The 17251-nt window shown below is 40.0% G+C and overlaps 2 protein-coding genes across 5 annotated transcripts; both read left to right on the top strand.

The window, feature by feature from the left end:
* Nucleotides 1–1261: 1261 nt before the first annotated feature.
* LOC100379102 (akirin 2(1a)) lies at nucleotides 1262–6206 on the top strand. 2 transcript variants are annotated; one of them, XR_006770081.1, is made up of 5 exons: nucleotides 1262–1807; nucleotides 3494–3637; nucleotides 3845–3994; nucleotides 4057–4150; nucleotides 4812–6206. XR_006770081.1 is itself a non-coding variant. In NM_001172485.1 (5 exon segments), coding segments are annotated over 5 exon segments (555 nt in total).
* A 1135-nt stretch (nucleotides 6207–7341) lies between these two features.
* Nucleotides 7342–17038, top strand: rars2 (arginyl-tRNA synthetase 2, mitochondrial). Of its 3 annotated transcripts, none has more exons than XM_014204953.2 (20): nucleotides 7342–7520; nucleotides 7851–7924; nucleotides 8686–8788; nucleotides 9013–9096; nucleotides 9260–9357; nucleotides 9509–9564; nucleotides 9706–9789; nucleotides 11140–11216; nucleotides 11369–11527; nucleotides 11791–11897; nucleotides 12389–12484; nucleotides 12601–12661; nucleotides 12764–12840; nucleotides 14512–14636; nucleotides 15370–15437; nucleotides 15665–15774; nucleotides 15912–16007; nucleotides 16317–16391; nucleotides 16495–16558; nucleotides 16860–17038. In XM_014204953.2, exons 1-20 carry the CDS (start codon nucleotides 7479–7481, stop codon nucleotides 16944–16946), a joined length of 1743 nt encoding a protein of 580 aa, XP_014060428.1. In that variant the 5' UTR covers nucleotides 7342–7478; the 3' UTR covers nucleotides 16947–17038. The 3 variants fall into 3 exon arrangements, with proteins under 3 accessions (XP_014060428.1, XP_045576723.1, XP_045576722.1); XM_045720767.1 differs by having other exon boundaries at nucleotides 7347–7520; nucleotides 7851–7931; XM_045720766.1 differs by lacking the exon at nucleotides 7851–7924 and having other exon boundaries at nucleotides 7347–7520.
* Nucleotides 17039–17251: the final 213 nt, after the last annotated feature.

Here is a 17251-nt window from a genome sequence, read left to right as displayed (position 1 = left end):
GCCAAGTTATCTTTACTCATATTTTTATTTTTTTCTCTACATTGTTGGGAAGGGTACGTAAGTAAACACTACACCTGTTGTTTACAAAGCATGTGACAAATACAATTTGATTAGATTTTTCGTCACTGGTTTCGACAACTCATGGTTTTGCTGGTGTTAGCATCTTTCGAATTTCAAAAGAGGAGAGAACATTCGGCCTGTAACTTGCAAAGAGAGAGCTTTTCTGCTCCTCGTTCTAGCATCTCGTCATCTCTTATTTTAACACATATGAACCAAGAATTTAATCGAGCAGCTGACGTATTACGTGATATTTTAGTTCTGGGTTAACCGAGATTAGTTAAGGTATATCTGAATCTTAACCTGGACATAAACAACATCTAATAAAGAAGTACACCTCAAACACAATGGGGCCAGTCCTAAACTGAAAGTATGTAGCCTACTGACATGGGGATGTTCCATATGAGCGATTAACATTGAAGGACTATTTTACTTTGGTCCAATCATTTGAACAATCTGTAGGATTAACTGTAATAATAGATTTCCTGCAAACTTCACGGGCTGCGTTTAAACAGGCAGATATTTTCTTCTCTACTAATTGGTATTTTGACCAATCATATCAGAGCTGAGTAAAAAAAATATTACGATTGGGTCGCCTGTCTAAACGCAGCTCATGTTTATTTTTTCCTGCTGGTAAATTAGTCACATTGCAGCACAGAACAATAGAGAATAGATCTAGCAAAGTACTGTTATTTACAAGAACAATAAAATAAGTTGAATCAAATATGCACATTCAGAAATTAGACAATGACTGGAGGACACGTTTTCAAACGTTCTGTTCTTCGTTAGGAATTAACTAATAGCTTTATTCCAATTCTTTAAATTATTTGAAAGTACTGTGGCATTTAAATTGGTCAGTGCTATGTGGAATCCTTGGGACGTCCATACCCGAAACCCTTACCCTAACTTTAACCCCTACCATTAGCCTAACCCTAACCATAACCCTTACCTAACTCTGACCCTTATCTAAACCTTAACCTTAACCCTTACCTTAAACATTTTACATTTCAATGGACGTCCCAAGGATACCAGATTGCATGCACCCATTTCAATTTGGCGAGTGCTTTTGGCATTCACGGTTTATGTGGGGAATGTAGTGCAAAAGCGCCAAGTATTGCATATGAACAAGTATAAACTGTATAAAAAATAAACTACATTAACTAACATGAGATGCATTAAGTGCGCATGCCCATTAGCTCAGAATTTAAAATGAACGTTGTTTTGACGCCATGTTGGTTGTCATCGAGGAGAGAATTTGACGAGGGCGCTGGCAGAAGGAAATACTTATCCGAAATCTACTGTCATCTGGTTTTATATGATAATTCACATACAATAATTGATTGGATGAATTTCTTCTAACATTAGGCCATTACAGGGTCTGCGTTTTGGATGGTATTAAGACTCGACAGGCGAAAAAACGAAGCCATTTGTGCATAACCTGAATTTTCCCTTGAGGGTAGTCAGAGAAGAAAGCCAGCGGAGGGACCCAGTCACAGGAGCTCTGGTGTGCCCTCTGATAGCGAAAACCACAGCTTTATCTCGTTTTTATAGATCCATAATATTGTCAACGGAATGGCTTGTGGGGCTACTTTGAAAAGGACTATGGATTTCGATCCATTAATGAACCAGGCTTCCCCCAAAAGGAGGAGGTGCACCCCAATGTCTCAAGCCGCCTCAACCTCATCACCCCAGAAATATCTGCGTATGGAGCCCTCACCATTTGGAGAAGTGTCGTCCAGACTCACAACGGGTTAGCAACATTTATTAGCTACTAGATTTAAGGCGTGAGTGGGACTCTATAAATGAAAGGTGTTGTTAGGGCACCTTGGTGAGATTAGCTATGTTAGCGTAGCTAACTACTAACTAGTTGGCTAAGCAATATCAAATGCCTGACTAGTAGCTACAGTAAGTTACTGATAAACTTGTAAACACTTCTTGCATTTGTTGTTGAAACCTGTGACTTAGACACAACTGTTTGTTCAACTAGCTTGCTAACGAACGGCAGCTAGGAGGCCGGTGCTAAACCTTCAAGCTAAGCTAGCTAGCATAGATTTTATTTTTATTTCACCTTTATTTAACTAGGTAGGCTAGTTGAGAACAAGTTCTCATTTGCAACTGCGACCTGGCCAAGATAAAGCATAGCAATTCGACACATACAACAACAGAGTTACACATGGAATAAACAAAACATACAGTCAATAATACAGTAGAACAAAAGAAAACAAAAAGTGTATATATACAGTGAGTGCAAATTAGTTAAGTTGAGGCAATAAATAGGCCATGGTGGCGAAGTAATTACAATATAGTAATTAAACACTGGAATGGTAGATGTGCAAGTAGAGATACTGGGGTGCAAAGGAGCAAGATAAATAAATAAATAATTACAGTATGGGGATGAGGTAGGTAGATAGATGGGCTGTTTACAGATGGGCTATGTACAGGTGCTGTGATCTGTGAGCTGCTTTGACAGCTGGTGCTTAAAGCTAGCGAGGGAGATATGAGTCTCCAGCTGCAGAGATTTTTGCAGTTCATTCCAGTCATTGGCAGCAGAGAACTGGAAGGAAATAGCATTTTACATTTTGCCAGACATTTATCTGATAAATACTTCATTAACAGCAACAGGATGATGGCATGTAGCCATATTGGCAATATATTAGTCAAACACAGTGGTGTAAAGTACTTTAGGTTTAGTTAAACTACTTTAAAAAATATATATTTTTATGGGTATCTTTCCTATTTATATTTTTGTTTACTTTTAATTCACAACATTCCTAAAGAAAATAATGTGCTTTTTACTCCTTACATTTTCCCTGACACTCTTTACAGTTTGAATGCTTAAAAGGACAGGAAAATGGTGCAATTCACACACTTATCAAGAGGTCATCCCTACTGCCTTTGATCTGGTGGACATGCATAGTTTTTGTGAATTATGTTGGAGTGCGTCTCTGGCTGTCTGTAAATTTACTTAATATAATGAATTAGAAATGATTTATACTTTTACTTTTAATACTTAAGTGTATTTTAGCCATTACATTTACTTTTGATACTTAAGTATATTTAAAACCAAATATTTTTAGGCTTACTCAAGTTGTATTTTACTGGGTGACTTTTACTTGAGTCATTTTCTATTAAGGTATCTTTTACATTTACTCAAGTATGACAGTTGGATACTTTTTCCACCACTGGTCGAACATGCCCTAGTCTGTGCAGTGGAATTGCATCCTGCAGGGGTTGGGATGGGGTTCTCATTTGCTATGGAAGTGGATAGCTCGAGTTTTGTAGCCTTTGTCCTTGAATTAAGGTCATATTGTTAGTTACTTAGTGAAGTATCAAGATGACTCACAAGGTATATTGCTTGAGTATGTTGTGCAATTTGTTATTTGGAATGATTGATTAGCTTGCCCTAACCAAGTCTTGCCCTTGTTTTCTATTCCAGAGCAAATCCTGCACAATATCAAGCAAGAGTACAAGCGGATGCAGAAGCGAAGGCACCTGGAGAACAGCTTTCAGCAGACCGAGGGCTGTTGTCCCCTGGAGTCACAACCCCATAGCTCCATCCTTAATGGATCCAGTCTGCCAGGTATGTCCAGTCTGCTTTTACTCAGGAAGGACATCAGGAGGACTAAAGATGGAAACCATTGGTTGCCTCACAACAATTGTTATCCCTTTTGTTAGCTTGCAGTTGTATGTCGCTTGGCTTCATTTAATGTAATATTTTTTCGGGTCAAGTTTTACATGTGGTTTTGAGAATGTTGTCCCTGATAATGGATACTTATTCTCTATACAGGAACATCTTCTGGTGCCGTCTCCCCATCTAGAAAAGAGCAACCTCTATTTACCTTGAGACAGGTTGGGATGATCTGTGAACGACTACTTAAAGAACGAGAGGAGAAGATAAGGGAAGAATATGACGAAATATTGACAACAAAACTAGCAGGTGTGTTGGAGAAACTGTTTCTGTGACCTCTGCAGAATATATAGCACTCTATTTATTGTCAGACCTTTTTCTCTCTTTTTGCAGAGCAATATGATGCTTTCGTTAAGTTCACTCACGATCAGCTAATGCGGCGATTTGGAGAGCAACCTGCTAGCTGTGAGTAATAAACTTTCCTCTGTCAGTGCAGTGTTTCCCATGTATTATTTTAGCAGCATCTCACCGCCGCTGCTAAATTGTTGCCCCCACACCCCTACAATTTGACTGGGGGAAATATAGCGACTCTACTGGTAAGTCTTGGTAGATGGAAAGGCTTTCCCAAAAACCTTCTAAATGTAAATGTTAACTTGCTATAAAGTAACCTATGCCTACCTGGTAAAATTATATCATGATTATTTCCATCAATCCAATGGGCAATTGTTTTTCAAATGCCATCACATGTGCTACAGAAACACTGCTAACCAAACAGTCCTAGGTGCGTGAGCACTTGAATAAAAGGGTAACATTAAAAATCTAAATATCTTACTGTTTTCCATACCTCGAATGTGGTCTCCTGGTGTGGTTTTAGGATTGCTGTGTACTTAGAACATCCAATTGTGTTGCTTTTCTATGTAAAAATTGTGATTGGAGAGTGAAAACCTGAACACCCCCCCTTTGTGACTCTTGCCACTGCGGAAAGGAAAAAAAAAACCTAGGGAAACACTGACATGCTTCCTCCCTTCTTTATAAAGACCCCTGTCACTTCTGTATCATGCTGAATGTATTGTGAACTTTATGTTCCATGAATCTGTATTCATAGCTGCTCTCTCTTCCTCCCCAGATGTTTCCTGAGTGAAACCTCCTATTTGATGGAATACCAATTTCACATTTTATTATTGCTGAAAGCTTCCCATTTGATTCTCTGCCAACTGTATTCTCCAGAGACTCAGGGGCTCTAGTTGGACTTGTAGCAGTGCCATATCTCCCCTGTGGGCTTAGGATGCCTCAAGCTTCTGTCAGTGGCAACTACGTTCTCTTCGGCGACTGGTATTTGTGCTGCGGCCTAAATGGCACCCAATTTACTACTTTTGGCCAGCGCCCATAGAGCTACGGTCAAACTTAGTGCACTATATATAAAATAGGGTGCCATTTTGGATGAAACCTTGGAGTGCTTCCTGCTGTCAACACATATATGGACCTGTGCTACCTATTACTCTACCAGTGGCCTCCGTTGTTTTAATTGCTGTATTGATATTTATTAGGCTTTTTTTTTTCTTAGGCCTTTTTATAAAGTGACCTGCCATTCCCAACTCTGCTAACCTCGTCTTAGATCTGTTTGTGCTCTTTCCAACTACATTGCTGTTCTTGTCAAGCTAAGACAATGAGTGACAAGAAGTTGGCATTATAAACAGACTGGCACTCAGGCTACGACTCTGCCACCACACATTTAGATTTTTGTTCCATAAACGTGTATCTTTGTTGCAAAAATGATGAGACACAACCTTTTTTTTTTTTTAAGTCAAATCAACATGTACAGTTGGGAGGGGTGGTCCACTACAAAAGAGCAGATAATCCAAGGAAGCTTCTGGACTGGACTCCAGGAGAGGACATCCTGGCATTTATCAGTTATGGTTACGTTGTAATGGTAAATGGCCTATGTAAATTATGTCATTTTGCCTGACCTTTGTTACAGTTATCCTTTAAAAAAAAAATATATATATGCTTTTATTTTTTTCCCTGTTTATTTTATTGGCTATGTAGCTTAATGGACTTGGGTTGGGTAAAGCTAATGAATAATAGGTTTACATTAAAGGGTGTTCCGGTTTCACATTGTTTTTTTCATAGTAAAAAATGCTAGAGTAGTTGACATCTCTGTTCAATTTATCTCTTCCAAGTGTGCCGGAGGAGGTTCCACTTCAGTGATTGCTTTTGATGGTGTTGATTGTGGACTGTGTATAATCCATCTCCACCAGTTGGAGGAGTAATTTGAAGGTATTTTATCTTGTCCTAACACATTAAAAATGTTCACAGTAGCTAGGTTTCCATCCAATTGTTGATAGATTTTCAGGTGAATATTGTATAATCTGCATAAAAACAATGTCAATTTTTCCCACCAGATGTGTTTTCATCGAATTGACATGTTATGGATAAAAGGCTGTGCGTGACGCCGTAGTGCACATACAAATACATATTGTGGTTAAATTCCCATGTATCGAATAAAAAAAATTAAGTTAAATGGGTTTCTGTCACATTTTCAGCTCTACTGATGGTTTTCAAAAAACAAAACAAAAATGGCTGTAGTGTGCTCATTGATATTGGCATGTGTGCTCTAGGCAACAGCTCGCAGAGCCAGTGTGGGTACATTAGATTATTATGGACAAATTCATTAGATTGTTCATTTTCAAACGGCAGCCAAGCATCTGATCATGTCACCAGAATAAGACCCTTGATATTTATTGAAATGGAGCATCAAGCTCAGCACCTTGCATTTTCACCACCCTGTGAAGTTCATAATTAGTTTAATCTGTAGCCAAATAAACTACAGGTTTTCCCAACCAGTCAAAGTGGGAAGGGAAAGGGGGATACCGAGTCAGTTGTACAACAGAATACATTCCACTGAAATCTGTCTTCCGCATTTAACCCAACCCTTCTGACTCGGGGCGGTGCGGAGGGCTGCCTTAATCGACATCCACGTCTTTGGCGCCCGGGCCACATCATTGTGTTTACTTTGATATGATTTTTATCAATAAAAGCGTTCCATTGAAATTTCTCACATTTTACCAACAAAAATATCCCACCTTGTCCAGCATATTTAGTTTTTTTGACATTTGGAAAGTTTACTGACATGTTTTCTGTTTCCATCAGGCCTGTCATGACTTTTTTTTTTATCCAACATGTACTTTACTTACATAAGAAGGTTGGATGGAAACATGGTTAGTGTAAGGAACATGAAGCCTATGACTTAATGTTCTCGAACATATAAAACACTGTGATAGGCTACCCTGTCGTTATTACTTACTGGTCAAATAATCACTTCTCTCATAGCAATTGTGTGGTTACAGTATCAGGTGTATTATTGACTTTAGAAATATACATGTTCTTAATTCTTATTCTATGTTATTGGAACTCATATCTGACCTATTTGAGACAATTCATTTAATAAAATGTATCACTATGAATACAAAATAAATGAAAAAGTTAGCACTGCATAAATATATCAGTATTTGCAAGTGCGTATTTCATTTTGGAATCACAGTCTGTGTGAGGACAGAGGACGCCAGAGAGCTTCGGAAGTGGAAATCTAACGTGCCCACTCTTCTATGACGTAGTCGGCAAATACACCACTTCGATTGGATGAAACGTGTGAGGTTGAGTTCAAAGATCACTTAAGCAGGAAATGAGTGTTTGAATGTCATCAGCTGCAAAAGCCCGCATGAATGTGACATGGAATAATCTATTTTATGACCATTGAATGTAATTTATAAAAACACGGCATTGATGTCGACGTATGCACATGGCTTGTTATTTCAGAAGATGTATTGCATCGAAGGTAGTCGCATGTGGTCTGTGTAATTTGTGTAGTTAGCTATCGTTAGCTATGTGGGGTTTCCTTTAGTACATAATGTTAGCAAATAGTATCCGCATGTTAGTGCCTGTCATTATTTATTCTTAAGAACCAAGATGCCCTCGGTTTGTTTAAATATATAACTATAATTTCTATCGGCCAATTAACATTGATAGCGGAGTATTCTGAATATTTCAAGCTGGCCAATGTAGGTAATCATGACTTCAGAACATAGCAATAATCTATGCTATGGGGTTCAATTGACACAACAACAATGTGTATTGCAGTTTTCATATTTTACCTATCTTGGTTTAGCTCTCTAGGGCTTTGGGACGGTCTGAAGATGCCTTCATTTCAGCTCTCTGTGCTATCCCAGTCTCCAAAAAACAGTTAAGTGTGAGTGTGCAGTGGTGGGAAAATACCCAATTGTCATACTTGAGTAAAAGTAAAGATGCCTTAATAGAAAATGCCTAAAGTAAAAATAAAAGTCACCCAGTAAAATACTACTTGAGTAAAAGTATTTGGTTTTAAATATACTTAAGTATAAAAAGTCAATGTAATTGCTAAAATATTGTTATGTATAAAAAAATACAAGAATAAATAATTTCACATTCCTTATTTTAAGCAAACCAGACAGTAAAATGTTCTTGTTTAATTATTTTACGGATGGCCAGGGGCACACTCCAACACTCAGGCATAATTTACAAACGAGGCATCTGTGTTTAGTGAGTCTGCCAGATCAGAGGCAGTATGGATGACTAGGGATGTTCCCTTGATAAGTGTGTTAATTTGAAAAATGTTCTGTACTGCTTAGCATTCAAGATGTAACTAGTACTTTTGGGTGTCAGGAAAAATGTGTGGAGTAAAAAGTACATTATTTTCTTGAGGAATGTAGTGGAGTAAAAGTCGTCAAAAATATAAATAGTAAAGTACAGATACCCCCAAAAACTACTTAAGTAGTATTTTAAAGTATTTTACTAAGTTACTAAGTACTTTACACCAGTGTGTGCGTGTGTGAGAGAGGGAGAGAGAGATCTGCTGAATGAAGTCTCAGTCCTAGTCTGGTCCTTACAGATCCCTCAATCAAACATGATTATCACTACACAGTCACCATGTTTCTCAATGGTTCTTCTGATATTGTTCATCTCAGGCAATCCCCAGATTTCCGGTTGTCAGTCAACACTCTGCTGAGGAATGGGATCCTGCCAACTAATGGAAACCTCCAGGCACAGACAGAGGCTCTGGCCAGTCAGGTGGGACCAATAGCGTTGTAGTCTAGATGCAGATCTTGGGTCAGGTTAACATTTTCCCCACTAATTGTTAAGGTTTTGATTGGGGGAGGAGAAACCAATCCTAGATCGGTACCTAGGGGAAACTTCACCCTAAAACGTTTAGTAGTCAGTCACATACTCACACTTCGCTGATATTTAGATTTCACCCTCCTGTCATAAATACAGTGTATGCTATTTCCTTTCAGTTAAAGCAAGACAGTGTGGTGGAAGAAATATTTGCTGGACGGGGAGTGATACACTTTAGAGTTAGTCGGAATCTGTTAGTACAGGTGAATATGCCTTTTTCCCTACTCTTTTCATTTTGATCATGTCAGTCGGAAAACTGCAGACTGTTTGAAATATTGTTATCAACCAGCGTGTAGGAATAGAATGTATATAATTGAACAAGACAACCATCTGGAAGTCTACACATTTGTTTTTGTTTTGTTTCAGAAAGTTTTAGAGCAGTTGTGCCAAGAACGTCACAAATTTGGTGTGAAAAGTGAACTTTTCAATGGCCTCAAAAAAGGAACAACTGTGGTGGAGTTTAGGTATTGAAATATGTTCTTCTCAAACTTCCATTTGTTTGTATTGTTTCAGAGTCTAGGATGTTGAGGCAAAGTGTTGAGGCATGCACTAAATGAATAGCTACCTTCTTTTTATGAATTTATTGATAACAATTCCCTTTTGTTTTTCTTACAGTTCTCCAAATATTGCCAAGAAGTTTCATGCTGGACATCTGCGTTCCACCATTATTGGTGAGACTCAGTTGAAGTTCTTTAACGTACCAGGAAAGGGCAGAGTTCATTTTGATATTGTTCCTGACCTCAGGCTATATTCAGGATGTGTTTGAAATATTGTATCTATTGTGACTGAAAAATGCACAATGTTATTTTTAGGTAACTTCATTGCCAACCTGAAAGAATCCTTGGGAAATAATGTCATTAGAGTGAATTACCTGGGAGATTGGGGCATGCAGTTTGGTGAGTTAAGCAGAGAAGAAGAGCATAAAGGAATAGACTGAGAAGCTTTAAAGGTAGACTCAGTGAAATGACGTTGCCGCGAGCATCAAAGCAGATATTGCAACGCGTCAGGTGCAAGACTTCGCTCCCACAACGTCACACACAGTGAGTGCACACATATCACTGTCTTTATTATTGGATCAGTACACCTGAAATGTTTTTTTGGGGACAATCATTTCCTCCAGGCTAGATGGACGTCATATTGTACAATTTGTGTCTTCTGTTTTCGTAGATCTATATTAGATGGTTGCATTCAAGACAAGGTCGTATTTTACTGATCTGCTTGTCAGTATCAGCAGAGTGAGCTACTCATTTGTGTCGTATTAAAAAGATGTTCCTTGTGTCTCCAGTCATATAAAGTGTAGTAAAATTGCATGAAATGTGTTTATAAAATGCCAAGTTCTTCCCATGCAAAGAAAGAAGAAGAAGAAACATCTCTTATTAGGGCTACTCACTGTGTGCTCAGGCATGCATTGTTCTGAACTGAGCTATATTATGAGCCTAAATTATGACTATGCAATCTACTCGTCACATTAGGAGTAGTAACCTATCTTACATTATTTTGCAAATGGAATGATGGATGCATGCAATCCTTTACAATAAAGGTGCAATTTTTATGGTGAAAAAAATTGCTTCCCCAAACTTGAAACTCACGCACCGCCTGGATGTCGCCATTTGAAATCGGCCTTGATATGACTTGATAGCGTGTATTATGCATCTATTTTACATTGGAATATATGCGCCTTTCCTCAGTTGAGTCAGTTTATGAGGAGGTTGAGTAGTGGTTGACATTGTATATGCCGTTCCACAAAACAAAAATAACCCCAGCCATTAATTATCACCACAATATTAGGTTTAAAGGTTTAAAGACCTAATATTGTGGTGATAATTAATGGCTGGGGTTATTTTTGTTTAGTTTTTTTTGTTTTCCAAAATAGCATTTTAGAGTATAAATTGTGTAGAAACGCAGTAAACGAGCTTCAACTTCCCCAAAATCCTTGGGGGATTTTACTTTGGGCACCTACGTCATATCACTGAGTCTACCTTTCAGCAATATAAATCTATATGTGATTTGATTACTGGTACCACAACTTTTTGAATATAAGAATTTTTACATTTAAGTCATTTAGCAGACGCTCTTATCCAGAGCGACTTACAAATTGGTGCATTCACCTTATAATATCCAGTGGAACAACCACTTTACAATAGTGCATCTAAAGAATGATAGTTTTCGCTGAAAGGTATAGTAAACCATTGCCTTGGGAAATGGGACCAGGTTTCCATAACCTCTTCTTTGCCTTTGTATTTTAGGTCTGCTGGGAGCTGGCTTTCAGCTCTTTGGGTGTCAGGAGAAATTGAAAAAGAATCCCTTACAACATCTATTTGATGTAAGTTTTGAGAATCATAGTAGTTCTGAGAGAAAAGTTGAACCACTGCCCTCTTGTGTTATGTTTTTTTTATGCAGTCATGTCAGTAGGTGTGGACACGTCTTTGGCGGCCTTCCCTTACACGTTTGTTTGTGTGTATACATGTCCTGTAGGTTTACGTTCAGGTGAACAAGGAGGCGGAGAACAATGAGGTCATAGGACAGGCGGCCAGAGAGTTCTTTAGACAGCTGGAACAGCAGGAACACCAGGCCTTGTTACTATGGAAACAGTTTAGAGAGATAACAGTGGACGAGTACCAACAAGTCTACAAGGTATCGACCCGGCCTGCACATCTCTGACCAACTAGCCAAAAGGCTGTTGTAGGACTAAACTTCTGCCTAAACTGTTTTGTTAAATTAAAACAGTAATTTACACTACTCAAGCAAACACTGTTTGTGTTTATGTCCATGCACTGCCTAACATGAACTCAGACAGGGTTGTCATTCCAGGGAAGTGCACAAGGCGCCAGCGCCTTTGTAACACACCGTTTTGTTATCAGATGTCAATATTGATGCAATGTGTTTCTGTTCCTCAGCGCTTAGGGGTTCACTTTGACATCTACTCTGGAGAGTCCTGTCACCAACAGCAAGCCCAGGAGGTGGTGCAGCAGCTACAGAGACGAGGCCTGCTGAAAACCACAGAGTATGTCATGGAAGCAAACATCCTTATGAGTTATGAAAGAGCATTGTGTAAAAATTCTGGGTAAATGTCATACACTAAGTAAACATTCCCACCCAACATCTAGTACTACTACGTGTTAAATTAAGAAGAGAAATAATCTATGGATTATTTATAGGTAAGTATGTGAAATGAATAAGAAATAAAACAAAAGTGTGCATTGATCACAGGTAACAGTGATAGTATATGTAGAATAAGCGTGTCCAATTAACAAACAAAAGTGATGTGTGTGTGTGTGTGTGTGTGTGTGTGTGTGTGTGTGTGTGTGTGTGTGTGTGTGTGTGTGTGTGTGTGTGTGTGTGTGTGTGTGTGTGTGTGTGTGTGTGTGTGTGTGTGTGTGTGTGTGTGTGTGTGTGTGTGTGTATATACACACACATATACATACATATATATATGTGTATATATATGTATATAGTGAAAAAATTGTGTGTGTATGTGTGTGTAACGGTTAACAGGAAGGGGACAGGCGTGGTGGATCTCTCTTCAGCTGGAGACATGTCCAGCTACTCCACAGTACTACGCAGTGATGGGACATCTCTCTATATCACCAGGTCTGTGCTGCTTTAGAAGGTTGACAGTGTTGTTATGTCTGGTGTGCAATGCCTTAGTAATTATCAAGTGACACGTGAGTCTTGATTATCATTTTTGTCATATTGTGTCTTTCCAGAGATCTTGCTGCAGCCATAGATCGAAAGGAAAGGTACAATTTCGATGAGATGATCTATGTGGTAAGCATTCGGCCAAACTGCTCTAACACTCAGCAATGGCTACAAAAAGCAGTGTTATATGAACTTTTATCTAAACGTATTATCATTTGTTTCTTTGTGAAGACAGACAAAAGTCAAGGGATTCATTTCCAGCAGCTGTTCCAGATCCTCTTGGCTATGGGACACTCGTGGGCTGAGAGGTAACGCTGTGTACACAGCTGTCACAATACAAACAATCGATTGTTTCTACAGATAGATTTACTATGGGACTATCTGGTTTCATGGTTTGGTGTGCCCCCCCCCTCCACTGTTATGCAGTTGTTTTATCTGCTATGTTTATTCTATGTTATATTTATGTAAACTCAGCAAAAAAAGAAATGTCCCTTTTTCATGACCCTGTCTTACAAAAAGAATTCGTAAAAATCCAAATAACTTCACAGATCTTCATTGTAAAGGGTTTAAACACTGTTTCTCATGCTTGTACAATGAACCATAAACAATTAATGAACATGCACCTGTGGAACGGTCGTTAAGACACTAACAGCTTGCAGACGGTAGGCAATTAAGGTCACAGTTATGAAAACTTAGGACACTAAAGAGGCCTTTCTACTGACTCTGAAAAACACCAAAAGAAAGGTTCCCAGGGTCCCTGCTTATCTGCGTGAACGTGCCTTAGGCATGCTGCAAGGAGGCATGAGAACTGCAGATGTGGCCAGGGCAATAAATTGCAATGTCTGTACTGTGAGATGCCTAAGACAGGGCTACAGGAAGACAGGACTGACAGCTGTCTTCATCGCAGTGGCAGACCATGTGTAACAACACCTGCACAGGATCGGTACATCCGAACATCACACCTGCAGGACAGGTACAGGATGGCAACAACTGCCCGAGTTACACCAGGAACGCACAATCCCTCCATCAGTGCTCAGACTGTCTACAATAGGCTGAGAGAGGCTGGACTGAGGGCTTGTTGGCCTGTTGTAAGGCAGGTCCTCACCAGACATCACCGGCAACAACATCGCCTATCGGCACAAACCCACCGTTGCTGGACCAGACAGGACTGGCAAAAATTGCTCTTCACTGTCGCGGTTTTGTCTCACCAGGGGTGATGGTCGGATTCGCATTTATTGTCGAAGGAATGAGCGTTACACCGAGGCCTGTACTCTGGAGCAGGATCGATTTGAAGGTGGAGGGTCCGTCTGGGTCGGTGTGGCACAGCATCATCGGACTGAGCTTGTTGTCATTGCAGGCAATCTCAACGCTGTGCGTTACAGGGAAGACATCCTCCTCCCTCATGTGGTACCCTTCCTGCAGGCTCATCCTGACATGACCCTCCAGCATGACATTGCCACCAGCCATACTGCTCGTTCTGTACATGATTTCCTGCAAGACAGGAATGTCAGTGTTCTGCCATGGCCAGCGAAGAGCCCAGATCTCAATCCCATTGAGCACGTCTGGACCTGTTGGATCAGACGGTGAGGGCTAGGGCCATTCCCCCCAGAAATGTCCGGGAACTTGCAGGTGTCTTGGTGGAAGAGTGGGGTAACATCTCACAGCAAGAACTGGCAAATCTGGTGCAGTCCATGAGGAGGAGATGCACTGCAGTACTTAATGCAGCTGGTGGCCACACCAGATACTGACTGTTACTTTTGATTTTGACCCCCCCGTTGTTCAGGGACACATTATTCCATTTCTGTTAGTCACATGTCTGTGGAACTTGTTCAGTTTATGTCTCAGTTGTTGAATCTTGTTATGTTCACATAAATATTTACACGTTAAGTTTGCTGAAAATAAACGCAGTTGACAGTGAGAGGATGTTTCTTTTTTTGCTGAGTTTATATGTAGGTATTGTTTTATCTGTTTGGCTGCAGGTGCCAGCATGTGCCATTTGGCCTGGTGCAGGGTATGAAGACGAGGCTGGGAGAGGTGGTTTTCCTGGAAGACGTCCTGGATGAAGCCCGGGTTAGGATGCTCAGGAACATGAGCCAGTCCAAGAGTAAGTACATGACATCGGATTCATTATAGAGATTTTGGTTGCATCCCAAATGAAACCCTAAGTAATAGAAATTTCCAGGTGAACAAAAGTGAAGGGCAGCCCCAGGTAAAAGTCAATCAAAAATGAATCGGGTTTATTACAATTTGCAACAGGGAGATGCTACCCAGCACAGAAGCAGAGAAAATGTCTAATTGGCCTTCTCTGAGAAGGCCATTATACAGTACCATAATCGTCAGGCAACTGTTCTGTAAACACCAGCCCAATAGGCTTGTAGGAAGTCAAAACAAAAGGCAGTGACTTCCTCAGCTGCTAAAGAATCACACAACGTTTCACAGAATACCATAATATTCAGTGAGTCCTTGTACCTCCAGTCTGGCGTCAATCACTATCAACAGATATGAGTTGAATCCATAACATACTGCATTGAGTCTAGTGCCCATCAACCCGAGTGTCACAAACAGAACACTGTAAATCATGTGTATTACAGAAAGGGAAAATATATGAATATGCTAAACTATGTACCACTCTAAACTGAATATGAACTTTATTCATCTTAAATATTCCCATTACACCCTATTTCTTATATAATGCACTACTTTTGACCAGGTGACATAGGGCTCTGGTCAAAAATAGTGCCCTATGCAGGGAATAGGTTGCCATTTGGGATTCAGCCTAGGTGTATAGTTATTAGTCATTAATAATCTGTCAGTTAACATTCTCTATGTCTCCTCAGCCACCAAGGAAATGGTGTATCCAGAAGACACAGCTGAGAAAGTGGGGATTAGCGCGCTCATCGTTCAGGTGAACCAATTTTACCCAACCTTAAAGAATATGACATACCAACCAAACATCCTATTCTTCAAACGAACCTACCTACTGTATGAAACGAAGGGTAAGAACACTGTGTGGTTCTGTAGGTGTAGCGACAGCTGTGTCTTTGGAAATAGGTTATTGAAGCATGAAAACAATGGAAGATTGCTCCAGGTTATGCTCAGGCATGACCCTGTTTTCTGTCTTTCTTGTCTCAGGACTTTAAAGGGCCTCTAGGATCAGACTACAAGTTCGACTGGGACAGGATCCTCCAGGCCCAAGGTGATACAGGGGTGTTTCTACAGTACACACATGCCAGACTCTGTAGGTGAGTGATGAGGAAGCGTTCATCATTTCACAAACTGCAGGACTTTCAATAATATAGAACGTTAGTACAATACATGAACTGACTCTTGATTAAGCAACTCATTGTCTTGACTTCTCAACAACTTGTTGTCATTTCAGTTTAATACATCGGTATGGCGACGGAGAGGAAGGTGCCTTTGACCCGTCACTGCTTCTAGATCAGAGGAGTATTTCGATACTCCAGCACCTCCTTCGGTAAGCGAATGCCCTCTAACCCCACACACAGGAGAATGGTCAGGGTTACTCTTCACTGATTACATGTTGGGCCGGGATGATTCCCTAACCAGGAACCATTCTGAGCCCTAATTACTGTGTGCTGGAAGCCAATTAAATAACCTGCTCTCATTCCTGTTGCATTTGATTACATCATAGAGGAATGTAAGCATGTGTGGGTGGGGTACTCACAGATGAAAACGTCAGTGTCGCTAAATAAATGCAGTCACACCCAAACATGCTGTTCCATTGTGATCAAAATATTTATACATCATTCACGTCTATTTTCAGCTATGACGAAGTTCTATACCAATCTGTACAGGATCTGCAGCCAAAACATCTCGTCAACTTCCTTATGACACTGAGGTAAGGAGCAGGGTGTTTAATGTCTTACATCCAGGCAGTGTGGACATGAATATATTATTTTATCACCTAATCATAAAATGTCTTTGTTCTCCTGCCTGGCTAGTCACCTGACTGCGTCAGCACACAGGGAGCTGCCAGTGAAGGGAAGCCCTCAAGCTGTTGCACAGGTAGATAAGCACTGATAATTAGCTCATATATCTTATTCAATACAAATAGCCTGATGTGCATAAGTGTCATTTCAGTCAATGGATGCATTTAGGGCCAGGTGTATTCAGATTCAATGCTATCCATTAATTGTGAATGGCCTTCCTTGGAAAATGTATTTTATATGGGCATAACCATATAGATTACAAATCTACTTTTGACCTTTTGCTAACAGGTTTTAGTACCATCCTTTGATAAGGAACATGTTCATGACGTAAACCGTTGAGATGATGATTCAGATAATTTGTTCATCCTCGTCGACAGGCTAGGCTGCGGCTCTTCAGTGGTGTCTGCACTGTGTTGGCCAACGGGATGAAAATATTAGGCATCACACCAGTCGAGAAAATGTGACCAATCAACGCCTGCTTGATCAATGTTCCTGTGTATGTAACTGCTGTTATTGTATTAATGTAAATAAATGTAGTCTTGATTTAACACTTCCACATGATAAATGACTGGTTTCTGTTTGCTTCAAATCCAATGGTCTTTGCTTTGACAAGTTAGGGACCTGGCCAAATATCTGATGATATATTCCTGACAGATCTCGTTTTTGCAACCATGCTGCTGTCAATCCAATCACACTGTGTATTCTACACTGTTGTTAGAGCAAGGCCTACAACAGACACTCCCTCCGAGCATTTCTCTGTACCAAATTT

The sequence above is a fragment of the Salmo salar genome, chromosome ssa06 (genome assembly GCF_905237065.1).
Source record: "Salmo salar chromosome ssa06, Ssal_v3.1, whole genome shotgun sequence".
Taxonomy (NCBI): Eukaryota; Metazoa; Chordata; class Actinopteri; order Salmoniformes; family Salmonidae; genus Salmo; species Salmo salar.
This window is presented reverse-complemented; position numbering and strand designations above follow the sequence as displayed.

Excerpts from the sequence above, each read along its gene's own strand:
- rars2 (XM_014204953.2), top strand. The coding sequence starts at position 7,479 with ATGCACATGGCTTGTTATTTCAGAAGATGTATTGCATCGAAG. Across the intron at positions 8,789-9,012 it reads CAGAGGCTCTGGCCAGTCAG|TTAAAGCAAGACAGTGTGGT; the intron begins GTGGGACCAATA and ends ATTTCCTTTCAG. Across the intron at positions 16,008-16,316 it reads ATACTCCAGCACCTCCTTCG|CTATGACGAAGTTCTATACC; the intron begins GTAAGCGAATGC and ends GTCTATTTTCAG.